This window comes from Miniopterus natalensis, chromosome 8, assembly GCF_054644295.1.
Source record: "Miniopterus natalensis isolate mMinNat1 chromosome 8, mMinNat1.hap1, whole genome shotgun sequence".
NCBI lineage: Eukaryota > Metazoa > Chordata > Mammalia > Chiroptera > Miniopteridae > Miniopterus > Miniopterus natalensis.
The window spans coordinates 1,652,579-1,668,960 of record NC_142088.1 but is presented as its reverse complement, the minus strand read 5'-3'; the positions used below and the strand labels follow the sequence as shown (position 1 = coordinate 1,668,960).

General features: G+C 53.4%; 1 protein-coding gene and 1 long non-coding RNA gene across 2 annotated transcripts in view; one reads left to right on the top strand and one right to left on the bottom strand.

Annotated features, from left to right (window-relative positions):
* Window positions 1-5,191: 5,191 nt before the first annotated feature.
* On the bottom strand, window positions 5,192-7,591 carry LOC107530020 (uncharacterized). The gene is made up of 3 exons (XR_001602496.2): window positions 7,550-7,591; window positions 6,788-7,264; window positions 5,192-5,554 (listed from the first exon to the last, which is right to left on the bottom strand). It is a non-coding gene; the product is annotated as an uncharacterized LOC107530020 (long non-coding RNA).
* A 582-nt stretch (window positions 7,592-8,173) lies between these two features.
* The window catches only part of UBE2F (ubiquitin conjugating enzyme E2 F (putative)), a 31,341-nt gene continuing 23,132 nt past the window's right edge, over window positions 8,174-16,382 (top strand). Inside the window, exons 1-2 of the mRNA XM_087819484.1 lie at window positions 8,174-8,256; window positions 12,332-12,463. Of these exons, the coding sequence (XP_087675610.1) occupies window positions 12,346-12,463 (118 nt within the window). The 5' untranslated portion in view covers window positions 8,174-8,256; window positions 12,332-12,345. The remainder of the gene's footprint in view (window positions 8,257-12,331; window positions 12,464-16,382) is intronic.

Sequence of the window (16,382 nt, the reverse complement as noted above, 5' to 3'; positions counted from 1 at the left end):
CACCCCTGAAGGGAGAGCCTGAAGGGTTGCCCCTGGAACTCCGACGGGTTCCGCCCAAGCAGCCTAAGCTCAGGGCTTCTGGAGCTTGTTGGTTTTCTCGCCCCGCTGGCGGGTCTCTGGAAAGGAAGCAGCAAACTCGGTTGGAATCTCAGGCGAGAACTCCGATCGTCCGGGAACAATGACTGTCACAGCAGTCAGGTGGGTGGCGGCCGCCCACCCCCAAAACACGTCTCAGTTGCACTGTCACCGGGACATATTATGTGAACACCCCACACTCTTCAGTTAGTTCCCAGAGCCTTCAGCACAGCCGAGACTGGTTTCCAGTTAGTGATAAACGCAGGAGGTGCCGAAGTTCACAGAGCGACCGCTCCTGCTCCTGTGTTGCGCTGCTGGCACCGGGTGTGATGACGGTGCCCTCTCTTTACACTCACGCCCGTCTGCTTCTCCCACCCGCCCTCCCGGGCGGCCGCCGTTAAAATCCCCGGTTACAGACTCAGAGGCGAGGAGCTGTGGCTTGGACAAGCTCAGGCCCTTGTCGCCCGAGACAGAGCGGGGACAGCAAGGTCTTCCTGGCTCTCACCTGTGGGACACCGGTTCCTGTGACTGGGAGTGTAGGTCACGCCCCGGGCCCTCCAGCTCTGCTCCACGGCGCGGTGCCCGCATTAACCATGACGTGCTTCTCCTACCTGAGCGGATGCGGTCACGGAACTTGTTCCCGGGACAGCCAGTCACCAATGCGGGGCCTTCAGTGTTCCTGGCGACGGAGCCTGGTGTGCTTCCCTGCGCGGCAACACTCTGTCACCTTCGACCTTTCTCTGACCCACATGATGTCAAGTGTGAACAGGCTCGGCGAGAAAGCGAACCAACCTGGCCCGCGATTTCCCAGATGGCCGTGTTCACTTGGTCCCCCTGGACCCTGGTGGAGGGTTGACACAGATGTTACAGTTAGTAGAAAGGCGTTTTAGAAAGTTGTTATTGCTGACACCAGTAATGAATTTGTCGCCTCTCAGCCCCAAATTCTCCCTGTAGCAGGTGCTCTGGGGTCCTGGGGTGCATCCCTGTAAGCGCGTCTCCTCTCAGTGAGCACAATGTCAAGCCTCCCCAGTAGAGGGCGCCATGCGGACACGTCCAGTGGAAGGTCCCTCACTGTCTGCGGCTGTAGGGTGGGTAGGCCCAGGGATGGATGTGAGGACATGTGGTCGTGCTCTGCCCCACATGTGCCCAGGACACCCGGACCCTCAGCAGCCCTGCAGCCTGGCCTGGCGCTAACTGCCTTGTAGTCCTTGACCCAGACACCACGTGCGCTAGGTCTCCTGCCCACCCCAGCACCCGGACTGCACACCTAGCCCCTGACTGTGGCTCACCTGCATCCACCTGCACCCTGGACGATTGTCACCAGGCCTACATTCCCTCTGTGTGCCCACGTGTCTGGGCACTGGCAGCTGGTAGCCTGTTCCCAGCTGGAGGATGGTTTCCTGCTAGCTCAGTGACCACAGGCCTGGCCAGGATAAACCAGCAAATTTGTCTGGTTTTTAGAGAGAAAGGAAAGGAGAGGGAAAGAGAGAGACATTGATGAGAAAGTTAAATATTGATCGGCTGCCTCCTGCTGCCCCCTACCAGGAATCGACCCTGAAACCTGGGCGTGTGCCCTGACCAAGAATTGAACCAGCAACCTTTTGGTGCAGGGACAATGCCCAGCCAACTGAGCCACACTGGCCAGAGCCTGATGACTTTTTTGTTCTATTTCTTTTTTCTTTTTTTTTAATATCTTTATTGATTTCAGAGAGACGAAAGGAGAAGGAGAGGGAAAGAGAAACATCAATGATGAGAGAGTCATTGATCGAGCCCGCAACCCGGGCATGTGCCCTGACAGGCAATCGAACCCCAATTGCCTGGATCCCAGGTCGATGCTCAACCGCTGAGCCACGCCCGGCTGGGCTGTTCTATTTCTTTTAAAAATGCCATTGGGCCCGGCCGGGCGTGGCTCAGCAGTTGAGCGTCGACCTGGGATCCAGGAGATCGGGGTTCGATTCCCAGTCAAGGCACATGCCCGGGTTGCAGGCTGCAGCTGATCAATGACTCTCTCATCATTGATGTTTCTCTCTCTCTCTCTCTCTCCCTCTCCCTTCCTCTCTCTGAAATCAATAAAGATATATTTTTTAAAAATAAAAATTAAATTAAATTAAAAAATTAAAATGCCATTGAGGCCCTAGCTGGTTTGGCTCAGTAGTTAGAGCGTCGGCCTGTGGACTGAAGGGTCCCAGGTTCGATTCCGGCCAAGGGCACGTACCTCAGTTGCAACTCGATCCCCAGCCACAGTTGGGGTGCATATGGGAGGCAACCAATCAATGTGTCTCTCTCACATTGATGTTTCTCTCTCTCTCTCTCTCCCTCCCACTCTCTCTGAAAAAGCACTGGAAAGACATCCTCAGGTGAGGGTTAAAAAAACCAAAACACAAGTTGTGGAACAATAAACACCTTTGCTTGTGTGTGTCTATGGATATGTACACCCAGAGCAGGACTGCCGGCTGTAAGGTGAGCGTTTGCTCAAGGTTAGGGGACAGCACCAACTCCCCGAAGCCGAAGCCCCGGTGCTCGTGGCCCTCAGCCAGCCATCTGGGAGCTGCCGGTGCTCCACACCTCGGGCATCGCTGGGTGTTTCCCACCCTCGTCATTTTGGCTATTCTGACAGGTGTGAAGAGATGTCATGTCGTGGTCCCGCTGGCCTGTCCCTGATGACTGCAAGGAGGTGCATGTTTCATGGGTTCCTTGCCATTCGAGCCACCTCTTTGGTGCACAGCCTGTCCACATCTGGGGCTGGATTCTCTTTGGGAATTTCTGCTTTTTTCTTTTCTTTTAAAGTTTTATTTTTAATATGTTTTTATTGATTTCAGAAAGAGGGAAAGATAGAAATATCAATCATGAGAGAGAGTCATTGATCGGCTGCCTCCTGCACACCCCGTACTGGGGATCGAGCCCCAAACCCAGGCATGTGCCCCGATAGGAACCCATCCGTGATCTCCTGGTTCATGGGCTGATGCTCAACCACTGAGCCACACCAGTGGGCGATTTCTGCCTTTTCTTGTTGATGTCTAGAGTCCTTATAGGTTCTGGATATGAATTCTTTGTGGGGTGTATGTATTGCAAATATCTCCTTCCACTCTGTGGCTTGTCTTTTTACTGTCTTAGTGGTGTCACTTGAAGAGAAATTCTAAATTTTAATGTAGCCCAGTGTGTCCTTTCTGCCCTTTCGGTTAGTGCTTTTGGTGTTCTGTTTAGGGAATTTTTGCCTTCCCTGGGGAAAATACTCTGTGGGTTCGTCTACAAGCTACTGCACCTCTCATAGTTAGGTCTAGAGTCCTCATGGAGCCAGCTCTTCTCACACCTTGATCTTGGGCTTCCAGCCCCCCGAGCTCAGGGACAATACATTCCTTCTGTTCAAGCCTCTCCCGTTACCGTATTTTCTTCCCGTCAGCCCTTGCCAACTAATACAATATGCTGGTAAATATTTCCTAATAGCTCGGAAACTTTATCTAAACAGACTGTTTTTACACAAATGCCATTCTAGTATTCATGCCAACTTTCCACTCATGTTCCCATTTTACAGTATACGATGGGCACTGTGAAAATTAAAGTGAAACCACACCAAAGAGAGTCAGGAGGCCAGAGGGGGAGCTCTCACCGGGAACCCGTCCCCTCGGTCACAGGAAGCGTTGTCAATTATAGACCCCAACAGAACTGTCAACAGGAAAGAATCCTCAACTATAGACTCCATGGGGAAAGATGCACGTTGCCTCTCCTGCAGGAAATCAGCTGCCCCCGACTCAGCCAACGAAAACTGTCGTCTCCCTGAGCTATCGGTGGTCTCCAATGGGCTTTTGTTCAACCTCTCCCAACTTCCCTCTTTTTCTCCATAAAATAACATTCCTCTTTTGTTTATTGGACTTGTTTATAGCTTTTGCTATAGCTTGCTTGTTCTAAATTGCAGTTCTTTGCTGTTCCTGAATAAACCCATCATGCTGGTAAAATAACTGCCTTTTATTTTTAAGGTCAACAGCACTTTTTCATGCTGGGAGATATGACAAAACTCCGGGAGCCCCATCCTTCATTTACCCAGAGCCCTGAGATGAAGATTTAAGTGTTTTCCAGGCTGTTGCTGCTGAAAACATTAAAGTAGTGACAGTGTGACATTTTCACCTGTTCCCCACCTGACATTCTATGTGGCCTCTGAGTCAACCTCCAGAGGCTAACTGGGGCCTTCCCGAAGCCCAGATCCTGCTCTCCCCTGCTAGCTGGTTCTTGCTGGTTCCTTCATAGGATGTGAGCTCCAAGCATGTCTGCCATGCACATTTTTAAAACCTTTTTATTGATTTTAGAGAGAGATGAAGAGGGAGAGAGGAAGGGAGAGAGAGAGAGGGAAAGAGAGAAACATCAATCAGTTGCCTCCCATATACACCCCAGGATCGAACTGAAACCTAGGTATGAGCCCTAGCCAGGAATTGAACTGATAATGTTTGGGTGCCTGGGATGACGCTGAACCGAGCCACACTGGCCAAGGCTACCATGTACATTTTTAACTCTGCCATGTACATTTTGAGAGATATAAAGTTTGTAATTTTCTTTATCCTGTTAAAAGAGCAAAAACAAAATTCAACTAAGTAAATTGAAAGATCTCATGGGTTTTATTAAATGATTTATAAACCAGGCAGCATCTCATCTAGCTGAGTTATGCAGAAAGGAAGGCTTTTGTAGAAAGGATGGGGCAAGGTCATGGGCAAAAGCTAATTGAAAGTTCATTGGAGGAAAGAGTTCAGGGTGATGGTTTCTCATTGGTTGAGCTGCGGTGTTTTCCATTGGCTGGGCTTGTTGCTGGGCAAGAAGAAAATCTTCCTTTCTCAAGTGGAGGTAGTGAGCTACATGGTACGCCTTCCTGTTGGAGATGCAAGGTCCAGTCTTTTCATGTTTCGGGTAAGTGATGAGGAGTATTAGGGTGACAGCCTTCTCCACAGGCCCTCCAGAGCCCAATTTTAGTTGAGGATTCCGTTATTAATTCTCACAGTCCAGATCATGCCTATTTGCCAGTAAGTTTAAACATTCTACTTGTCTTTCCTTCCCACATTGTGAAATGGTTTTTTTTAAAATAACTTCTAATTGTTTGTTATAGGTATGGCAAGCATACCTTTTTTTTTTTTTTTTTTTTTTAGTCGAGTCACTCTGTTCATCTCTTATTCCCCTTTGCATTTTTCAGTTGCCTCTTGGATAGTCTAGGGAGCTGATCGTCTATTATGTTATGGTCATGTTGCCTCGTCCTTTCTAATAATCAGCTTCCATTTCGGGTAGCGCCTTACGGAGTTAGCCAGGACCTCCAGAATAGTGTTAGGTAATAAGTCGGATGACGCTCTTCAGCCCACTGCACTTGGCCTCTCCAGCCTCTCTGTTCATCACCACCTGCGCCCAGGCCCCCAAGGGCCGCTCTCCTGCCTCTCAGATGTGGGTGGTGTCTGCTTGTCCTGCAGTATGTGTCGGGGACTGCCACGAGGCTGGCTGTATTTTCCTGTAGAAAATATATGTTCAGAATTTCACTGAATGGACCTGAGTGTGCTGTACATTTAGCACATGGAGGGGCAGCTCTACTGCCATGTGGATATGACCTAAAACTAATGTATTATCTCTAATAGTCACCATTTATTTCAAAATGATTTTGTCTGTCTTCTTGGACTTTATAAAGGCTTTCTAAGCATGATTCGGTTTGCCTGTTTTTATTTTAAATGTTTTTATTGGTTTTTTTGTTTTTGATTTTTTTAGAGAGGAAGGGCGAGGGTGAGGGTGAGGGCAGGAGGAAAGAGAAACACTGGGGATTGAGCCTGCAACCCAAGCATGTGCCCTGACCAGGAATAGAACTAGTGACCTTTTGGTGCATGGGCTGATGCTTAACCAACTGAGCCACACCTGCCAGGGAGTGGATTGCCTGCTTTTAAACGACCTGTCCAGGGAAGCCTTAAGCTTCTCCATATTTATTTCTCTAGTAAGTAGCAGTGTTAAAATCACATATTTTGCACAAGACTTGTGCTCCAAATTAAGGACTGATGGTGTTTAAAAGAGACCTTTGTATTGTATTGCTATGAAAACAATATATAGCCCAGCCGGGTGTGGCTCAGCGGTTGAGCATCGACCTAGGATCCAGGAGATCGGGGTTCGATTCCTGGTCAGGGAACATGCCCGGGTTGTGGGCTAGGCAGCCGATTAATGACTCTCTCATCATTGATGTTTCTATCTCTCTCTCTCCCCCTCCTTTCCTCTCTCTGAAATCAATAAAGATATGTGTTTTTTTTTAAAAAAAAGAAAACAAAATAAAGTGTTTTTTTTAAAAAAGGAAAATTTACTCATAATCCTACCACCCAGACACAAAAATCATTCATTTTTGTTCATTTGCTTCTAGTCTATGCCCATATATATTTGTCTTTCTCAGAGTTGCATTCATGGAATTTTATACAATTTGAATGTTACCTATTTCACTTAATAAGCATGTTTGTGGTTTTACATAACCCGCCTAATGGCTGAGTGGCTGTGCGACGTTCCTGTAAGTGAGGGGTGTTTTAACCGTTCCCCTAATGCCGAGCACCAGGTTGCTTCCAAGTTCAGCAACACAATGGGAACGTCTGTGCCAGCGCTTTTTCTGCTCTTGGCTTAGTTCCTCAGGCCAGTCCCTGGAGTGAAATTACTGGGTCAAAAGACTCGAAGGCTTTTAGGACTTTCACCGCCCAGCTAAGGGACTGTGCCAAGTCACCTGATGCCAGCAGAGCAAGCAGGGGTCCGGGTCCACTCTGAATGGTGGCTCTTCACAAATAGGTGTCCCAGTGTCGCGGTCCCCGGGGTTCTCGTGCGGGAGTCTAGTCACCAAGGCTTGGAAAGGAGCCCCCAGAAAGCTGGTTCTTGACCCCAATGTCCAGGGAGAGCGAGCTGTGGCCTGAAAGGGGGTGAGGGGGCTGTACCCAGAGGTGGCACTGCCTGGACATGCCAGGTGGCTGCTCTAGGTGGCTCCAGTGCGGTCCCAGGGGCTGCAGCCCAAGATGCAGATAACAGACGCTGCTCTGGACGTTACGGATGCGCAGAACCTGCAACGGTTGCTCCTGATCGGTCCTGCGTCGTTGACTCCGGTGTTCCCGTAACTCGAACGACACACATCAACCGTGGCGGTGGTTTTAAGGGAAACGGCGTGTGTGGCATTTTGCCCACAGCACTCACCGAAATGGACGTCCGGCACCTGGCATAACAGAAAGTGGAGGGGCCGCAGGAGCTGGACACCCGGCGCCCGCCGGTCTCCCAGCCGCCCGGCTGCGCGCCCCCCGCTCGCCGGCGCCAGAAGCCCTTTCCAGGAGGAAACCCGGTGCCCTCTACGGTCTCACCTTCCCGCGGGGCGCCTGGAAACGAAAGCCCCGCTCCCTGGCGAACCGCCTCCAGCGCCCGTCCCCCGGGAGCCTCGCCGGCCCCCCCACGCCCCTCGCCCTTGTCGCCAAGCACGCGCACGGGCGTGGGACAGCTTGCACACCTTGGGACACTTTTACAGCGCTCTGCGGAAGTGGGAGAGATGGAGGGGGGATGAAACCCGGGAGGACCAGCCGCCCACCCCTCGGTCGCCTCTGCAAGGCGCACGGAGCGCGGGGGCAGTCGCGCGCCTGACCGCCCCGCCCCCTCCCCTCCCCCTCCCCCTCCCCCTGCCCCTCCGGCCGCGGGGTCCTTTGGTCCTGGGCCTCGCGCTGGGCACACAGCGCAGACGTTCGCCCGGCGGTCAGTCCAGTCCCCGCGCGGCGCGGTGTCCGCACAGCCGCAGGCCCCGCGCAGGGCGAAATGAATGGACGCGCCGACGCTGCGCAGAGGCCGCGGCGCTCCGGGCACCAGCTCCCGAGAAGACGGAAGGCCCCGCCCCATCCGCCACTGACCAATCAGCGGGGGCCGCGAGGTCCAGCCCCACCCCCGGCCTCGCCCTCCGCCAATGAGCGAGGCCCAGCCGCCCTCGGCGCACGCCGTTGTTCGCGTATCCTGCGCCGAATAAAGTTCTTCGGGGCTTTGAATTTTTTTTTTAAAGCGCCCGCCGTAGTCCCGGCAGCCGCGGGCGAGAGCGGCCGAGTCCCCGCCCCGCCACTTCCGGTCGCGCCGCCCCGAGCCGGTGCGCTGTGAGGGGCCGCGTCTCCCGCCGCCGCGGGCCGGGCATGGTGTTGGGCGCCGGGCCCGCCTCGCCGGTCTCGAGGTGCCCAGGTGAGGAGCGCGGCCCGGCGGCGGGCGCGGGGGGCGCGGGCCTCGGGCGGCTGGGCTCCCGCGGCGCCGCTGACCGGGAGGGCCGAGGGCGGGCGGCGCCGGGGCGCCTCAGGCCGCGCGGCTGCTCGGGGCGGGCGGGCGGCGGGAATTGGCCGGGCCGGCCGGGCTCACAGGCCGCGCTGCCGGGCCCGCGTCGTCCGGGGAAGCGCAGCGCCGGGCTCCGGCCCAAGGTCACCGGCCCGACGTGGCGGCGGGAGGACCGCGGGCGCCGTGGGCGCGGGCCCGGGAGCCCCGCAGCGGGGCGGCGGCGGGCGCGGGGAGCGGGGGGCTGCTCCGGCGGCGGAGGCGGCGGCCGGGGAGGACATCTTGGAGGCGGAGGTGCGGCGGCCCCGGTGCCAGGCCCGGGTCCGCCGTGAGTGCCCTTGGGCGTGGCCGTGCCCTGCCCTCCCGGGGCTCGGTTTCCTCGTCTGGCCCCCGGGGGGCTGGCGCCGGGGCCGGAGCGCGCCCTCCCGGGCGGGCGGTGCAGGGAGGAGGCCCTTCCCGACGGCGCCCGTGGAGCAGAAGCCTCCAGCAGCGAGCTGGGGGTGTCGGGGAGCAGGGGCGGTGGCCTGTGCGGAGGGCCCCCGGCTGGGGGGGGCGCCCGGGACCGGGCTGGCTGCCGGGCGCTCGGGGCCTCCGCCTCCGCGTACCTGCCGTCAGGTCGCGGGAGGGGCCGGGCTCCAAAGGTCGGCCCGCGGGCCCGACGCCTCCGGTCCAGGGGGGAGGTCCCTGGGCCTTGGCTTTCTGCGGGGCGGGGGGCAGGGCGGGTGTGGGCTCTTTCGTGCCGGAGCTGGGCCGCCCTGGCCGGGGAAGTTGGTTGCCCCTGGTGACCTGCTTGCACGGAGACAGGGGTTTTTCGTGGCAGGAAGATTGTCAGCCAGGAGTCCCCCATGAGCGAACCCCGCTCGACGGCAGGACTAGTAAATAGACGGGAACCTTCCCCGCGCAGCCTGAAAGCGGGTCCCGCCCAGCGCGGGAGCCGGACCGGCCGGTGGCCTCGTGTGGAATCTGGGGACCGATCTGTTTGCAGTGCTGCTGTAGTCGGGGCCTCATCTGCAGCAGAGCGAGGTTTACTCTCAGGCCCCATCTTCGGTGTCCGAGGCGTAGCGGAGAAGGAAAGGGGATTCTGAACCAGAAGCTGTTCAGCAGACCTCCTCGCAGTCTGAATAATTGTTTTTCTTTCAATCTCTTTGCTCAGGGTCCCGTTAGCACCCACCGGGACGTTTCCAAATTAGGCCTTTGATCCCTGAAGGGCACGTGACAGTGCTGACCCCGGCGGTGGAGAAAAAGGTGGTCGCTATGTCCTTGCATTTCTGAGGATGCTAGGGAAGCAGGCCTTGTCCTGTCTTCTGTGGAAGAGGGGACACCACTGTTATTTTCTTCCATGCCTTGCGCAGTCAGTGCCCAGCGTGTTCTATCGAGGACCACGCACTTAAAGATCACAAGCCAGGAATCTGTGGAACTGAGTGTGGGGCTTACTCTGCCCCAGAGAGGAACGCAGTGTGAGGCAGTAGGGCTATGGAATAACTAAGAGCCCTGACTGCATGACAGGGACGGCGCTGGGTGTGCGCCTTCCTTTGTGCAGTGAGTCCTGCCAGGACCCTCTGAGCGGTTCCCTCAGTGCAGGTCCTCGGGAAGCTGGGTGTGGACCAGGCATGTGCCCAAGCACTCGCTTTTCCACAGGGCTCTTTTTCGTGGCTTTCCTAGTGTACTGCCTGCTAAACTTTTTTTTTTTTTTAATATATCTTTATTGATTTCAAAGAGAGAAAGGGAGAGGGAGAGAGAGAAACATCACTGATGAGAGTCATTGATCGGCTGCCTCCTGCACGCCTCCTGCTGGGGATGGAGCCCACAACCCGAGCATGAGCGCTGACTGGGAATCAAACCAGCACCCTCTCCGTGCACAGGGTGATGCCCAGGGCCTGCTGAACTCTTCATACACGCTGTGCTTTTATTTCATTTTTGGCCATACTTCATTGCCAAGGTCAGCTAAGCGGATACAAACCAAGTGCTTCCAGCCAGACCCCTAGGTGAGGGGTGCCTGCTTTGGCCGTCCTGTCACGACCCTGATGATGTGGTAGGATGGGTGTGCTCATTCCTGGTGCATGGCAGTGGGCTTCGCTGGGAGGCAAGCACTGCTCTGTGACCCAGGCCTGCTTAAGGGCTCCTGATGGGTCATTCCAGGCGGAGGCTAAGCAAGAGCTGTTTGGTAGCTGGTGGGCTGCAGTGCCCACAGGTATTCCCCATTGTGTTCCCACTTCCAGTGCCCCCCCTTTTGTGAGACCACTTCATAAACTGAAACGGAGCCCCTGCCCTGGGTAACCCTGAGAAGATGTGTGTTTGTTGGTTGTGGTCCACGCCTCTCCGTAAGTCTACATGAAGAGGTGACATGGTAGATGGGAATGAAAACACTAGTGTTAGCATGTTTTCACACTGTGTCAACTTTCTTGAGGGGTAACTGAAGTACACTAAACTGCACATGTTTAAAGTATACCATTTGCCCAGTCTGGATGGATGTGTATACCCCTGAAGCCACCAGCACACTCAAGGTGAAGGTGTTCCCATCATCTCCAGGAGGGAAACTGGCGTTTCTGTGCTGACTGCTTCTGGCAGCTGAGTTGCTTTAGACAGGCCATTTCCTGGGCCCTGTGGTTCTAGCGTCCACATCTGTAAAAAGAGGGCGAGCAGGGTAGAAGGCCTTCCAGATTTGAAGTTTTCATAGCTTGTGAACCCCAACGTGTAGTTGAGCTATCCTCTGAAGCATTTAGACCAGTGATTCTTTATGGGGTTAAGGGAGGGGTGTCTGTGTGCACCCATGTGTGTCTGCAGAGGCCGTGTACAGTTCAGAAGATATTTAATGTGTATTTTTCATGGTAAAAATAACAGAAAATAAAGCCTTACCGTCTCGGGGGATGTAGAAGGTGGTGTGTGAAGCTCTGTAAGGGGCCTGGGTTAAAATGGTTAAAATGCCCACAGGAGGAGGGGTACCTTTATACATATTTTACCTTTAAAGATCTTGACCACAAACTAAAAGTTCTGCGCTTTTAGTTTTAGGTTTTCCTCTGGAAGTTTTAGATAATTTTCTTTTGAAAATGATCAGAGTGGTACTGAAAGGAACTGCTATTAAAGTAACAAAGGAAATTATGGAAATATTGGGCTGGTGACCAATTTTTGTCCTTGGTCAGAAGAAACTCCAGAGTCCCTCTCCAACCGTGCCGAAGCAAGCAAGGGCTACGGGGCATGGCAGGTGACTGGCATCTTCTGTAGACACAGAGGGCAGATCCTAGAAGACAGTGATAACCTGTACAGATGAGTGACATTCTTCTAGCCCTTTCTCCCAAGCAGTCAGGTGCCTCACCTGTGCTGGCATTTATTATCCTTCCCCGTGAGCTCTCAGTGGGAACCTGAAACACAGATGGGTTGGAAGTAGCCAAAGAAGAGAATCTAGTTTGGGGTATTAATTATAATTTAATCTTAATGTTGATGTTGCCTAAAAATGTAAATAAAAAACAAACAAGTGTGAAGATGCATATTGAGGCTCTAGCCATGCCTTTCTTAAAGGAACAGGAAAGCAGAGCACCGTGGTGTCCTCGCTCACCTGAGGCTGACACTCTCCTTAGTCTGCCATGGGCCTGGGCACTTGTGCCACCCACAGGTGCATGCCCTGCAGTGGGGACAGGCCAACTTCTGTGGACAGTGGAGAATACACGTGGAACTTGTCAGTGGAGGCTCCCCTAGACTGTGAACTCCATGGGATCTCTGTCCCTGTCGCACCCCACAGCCTGGTGCCCAGCGAGTGTTAAATCCACAGCTCTCTCTTTTTAAAATTTTAACTCATACTTTAAAAAATTAGACTTATAGAGGATGGCGTAGAGATTACCCAAATTCTTTTGAAGGAATCCAGTCTTCATGTAGCTAATATGCTAAATTTTTCTGTAACTCAAGAAAAAAAATGAAAACCACCTACATCACTGTGGTCAGTGTTTGGCCGCTGTCTAGAGACGTGTCCTTAACAGAGCGACCATCTGTCTTTCAGGGTAAAGAGCAGTAATGCTGACACTGGCGAGCAAGCTGAAGCGGGATGACGGTCTCAAAGGGTCCCGGACTTCGGCCACAGCCTCCGACTCCACGCGGAGGGTGTCCGTCAGAGACAGGCTGCTCGTTAAAGGTGATGTCCACTCGAGCTCTTTATGTCCCATAGCAGTGTGGAGGCTGGTGGGGGCTTTGTGGGATGTGAAGTGGCCTGTTGCTGAGTAGCAACACCTGTTTGAAAACATGTTCCAAGCATCACTGCTCATTGCTTCCAGTGGAGGGACTCCACTGTGTGCTGTGGGAGCACTACCAGTGAGGAGCTGGGTTAGAGACTGTGTCTATGTACCTGGAGTTTTCTCCATGCGGCTGCCACAGTGCTGTTGTAAGGAGTAAGGTGCCGAGAGCCAGTGGGCCCACCACTCTGGTCTCAGTGCTGGACCTCTGTGGGGGCTGTGGAAGTTAGGTGGTGCTCCTGCCTCCCAGAGAAGCCCTCAGGCAGGATTACTGACTTTTCTGTCAGACAGTAGCCCTTTTCACGCAGTGGGAGGTTTTCTGTCCCTGTTCTTTCACTTGTCCACTCAAGAACTCAGTGCCTGCCGGGCTCCAGCCTACTGATCCTGACCCCGAGGACCTCAGGGTCTCCAAAAGGGGGCACCTTTGCCTATGTTAGTCTCTGTTAAAGTGTGGAGATTTGGAATCCAGCTGACTGAGTCCAGGGTCAGGTCTGGAATCGGAAACTGGAGGGAATGAATCTGTGTGCTGCCTTGGTCCCCAGCTATCCCAGGAGAAAGGCTCCTCACGCCTCAGGACACTCACACCAGGGTCACTGTCACCATGCCAGCAGGTGTGCTTGTTTGTCAATCACTTCCTGAACTCCCCATCTATGCCAGGCTCAGGGCAGGTACTGTCCCAGGGCTGGGGAGTCTGTACAGCGCCTGCCGTGGCGAGTGTGCAGGCTGGAGCAGCAGCAGGTGGAAACAGCTAGAGCTCTGTGCTGAGCAGCCCAGGGCAGGGGGTGCATGTGTGCCCGTGGGGCCATCATGGTATTGGTGGACTTGTGATTGGATCTTTCCGTGCGTCATGCTTCAAGTGGGCTCTTGTTTTTGATCTTTAGTTAGAAAGGAAGAGTCTCATTTCTCAGAAGGAAGTTGTGTAGCCACGGAATTGTGCAAGGTGCCAGGTGCCTCCCAGAAAGGCTGGGCCAGTGTGCTGTGGAAGCGTTAGCATCTTGGAACAGGTGAAACCTTAGCAGTGGAAAAATATCTGGATTTCTTGTTACCGGACAGGTGGGGTCATGTCTTGTGGGCATAAAGTTATTCAGGGAAGGGCGGCTGCCTTCTCCAGAGGCCTCAGGCATGTAAAGCAGTTCACTTGTTCCTTTGGTCAGAGTCTTCCTGTACGTGGGTTCTAAGGTGGTAGCTGTTGATGTTGATGCACTAGTATTGCCATCATTGGAGGTGCAGAGAAACTATCCTTATTTGTGGCAACTCCCTGAGAGCAGTGCCACAGAGCCTCTGTGGCTTGTTCTGTCTTGTGTGCTGGGCTGAGTTGAAGTACCAGGCATCTTACTCAAAGTCCTGTGTCCCCAGGAGAGTATTCCTTGCTGCACTGGCAGTTGGTCAAGAAGCCTGCAGATGCCCTGCCTGTTGTGGGAGTTATGGCCAGACTGGGTCTGAGGGCTCCTCCAGCCCTGTCCGCCTTCCTTGAGTGAGGCAAACTGCACATGGAAATGCAAGCATTGTGCTCATCTTAGGAATTTAACTCTAGGCTGCAGTGTGAATTGTTAGATCCCTCTGTGTAACCAGCTGAGTGTGAATATTTTGGCAAAATTTCCTGTTCCTGGGGAGAGTAAGTTCACAGGCCTGGGCCCCACTTAGAACTTCTGGTTTCCTGGGCTGGGCAGGGCAGCTGAGGGGCAGGGTTTGCTCTGTGTCAGTGGATACATAACTCTAAGTTTCAATAAAAATCAACTCTAAGTTTTACTAAAAATTGTTGAGTCACTTAAATAGATCTATTTTTAGTATGTAAATTATAGTCACCAAAGCTGTTGGAAAAAACATGAAAAACCTCCCCAAGTGATCATCCCAGGGCAGAGGATCCCTGTCCTGGAGTGAGGCACCCTCCACCTGGGCCTGGGGTGTGGAGGCTATTTCTGTTGCTCGGTTATCATCATGGCCTGGTCAGCGCTTCCCCGCCCCCTGGGTCCAGACCTCCTCTCTTCCCTTGGCACTAGACTGTTTTCTCAAACATTTCACACACACCTGGCAAATTCTCTGGGCATCTTTTTTTATTTCACTGGGCTTTTGTAAAGCTGGGCAAACAGAGCTCTCCTGAAAGCCTGGTGCCTGTGGCCAGCCTCAATCTCTCAAGCAAAGGGCCCTCAAGGACCGTTTCTTGCAAATTCTTATCAACAAAAATTTAATAGTATAATAAAATATGTAAATAGAATTTGCCTTAAAAACATAGTGTAATTATATGGATAACATTCATTTTAAAATGGTTAATATGAATGACTCATTTGATAAAGAGTCTGCTATTCTGTAAAATGAAGCCCTGTGTGAGCTGTTGGAGCAGAGATGGCCTTGCCCGTCCCCGTCAGAGGACCTGGTGCGGGTGCCTCGGGGCTGCAGAGTGCTGTGGTCCTCTGTACCCCGCTTTCTTTAGTGAGCACCCTGCTCTAGGGTAGGGCTGAGTGAGCCGGACAGGAGGCCGAAACTCAGGATCACTATGGTCGTTATGAGAACCATGATATTGAACTCCATGGGTTCCCCATCCTGTTGTTTTGTTAAGTGGATCTATTTGAATGTAAGACTGCCAAGAAGGGAGACGCCCAGACCTGCATTTCGTCACAGAACCTGGTCCCTTTCCAGTCACGGCCAGAGGATGATTAGTGTTTGCTGCTCTTCACACACCCAGCTCTGCTCATGGGCCCTGGGCCCCGAGAGTGTCGTTCCCTGGCTCCTCTGCCCCACTCCACATTCTGGACGCAATTCCAAACCCCTGGACCCAGAGCTGATACATTTCTTGGGGCAACTGTCCCCGCCCAGATTCTCAGTTATCTGAAGTCAAAGGCTGTAGGTTTCCTAGACCCTTAGCCTCAGAACAGAACCACCCGCCAGCCTGCCCACTGATGCCCTCAGCACTCAGCTTTGCAAACACTGTGGCCTCTGCCCTCTCTTCCCCTCCCCTCCCTTCCTTTCTCCTCTCCACTTATCACTTGAAGGAATCGTCCTACCTGTGGTGCGTATATTTTGACCATTTCTTTGCTTTTTAGTTTTTGTAGTCTGGTTTCCATCTTTCCACTTGCCTTCCTGCTGTTTTGAATGCCCTCGGCAAGGTCCATCTCATCTGCTGGCCATGCCTTGGGCCTCTTTCCCTTTGGACCAGCCTGTCCTCTCTTTACTGAATCACCACATCCCCCAGGTCTGCTGATTTTCCACCTGTTTCTTGCCAGTAACTTTCCCATCTCCTTGTCCTCTCTACTGAAGTTCTCCTCGGTCATCCCTTAGTTGGTCTCATGACATCAGGTGGCATCACTCTGCTAGGCTCCTCAACCCTGACCCTGGCTGTACACGCAGACTTCAGCTTCCTCCTCCCAGGCCCCCCAGCCCTCTGCTCCATTTTGGACCCCTCTCACCCACACAGTTGGCAGCTCCTTCCACGTTCTGCTCTCAAGCACCCTGCCGTCTTCCTGCCTTTCCTGGGCCCTTGCTGCCTGTCCAGGTGCCCAGCTCACAGGTCACCTGACCTTTGCTGTGCCCCTCCTAAAGTGGTCCTCTTGGGGCAGAGCTTAGGAACTTTCGTTCAGAGATCTCCCTCAGCCGCTGTTGCTGCAGAATGCAGTTTAAAATTGCTCTTGGGCCCTGACCCTGCTTTCCAGCCTTGGTTCTTGTTGCTCTGGCTGCACTGTATTGCTCTGGCTTTGTGCGTGCCTGTGTTCTATGCTTTTGCATTGCTAACTTTCCTCCACCTGTACAGGACTACTTTCTACTTGTTCTTTGAAGCCCACTCAAAAACCTCCCTCCTATAGTCTCCATAGCTGGAGGGAACCCCAG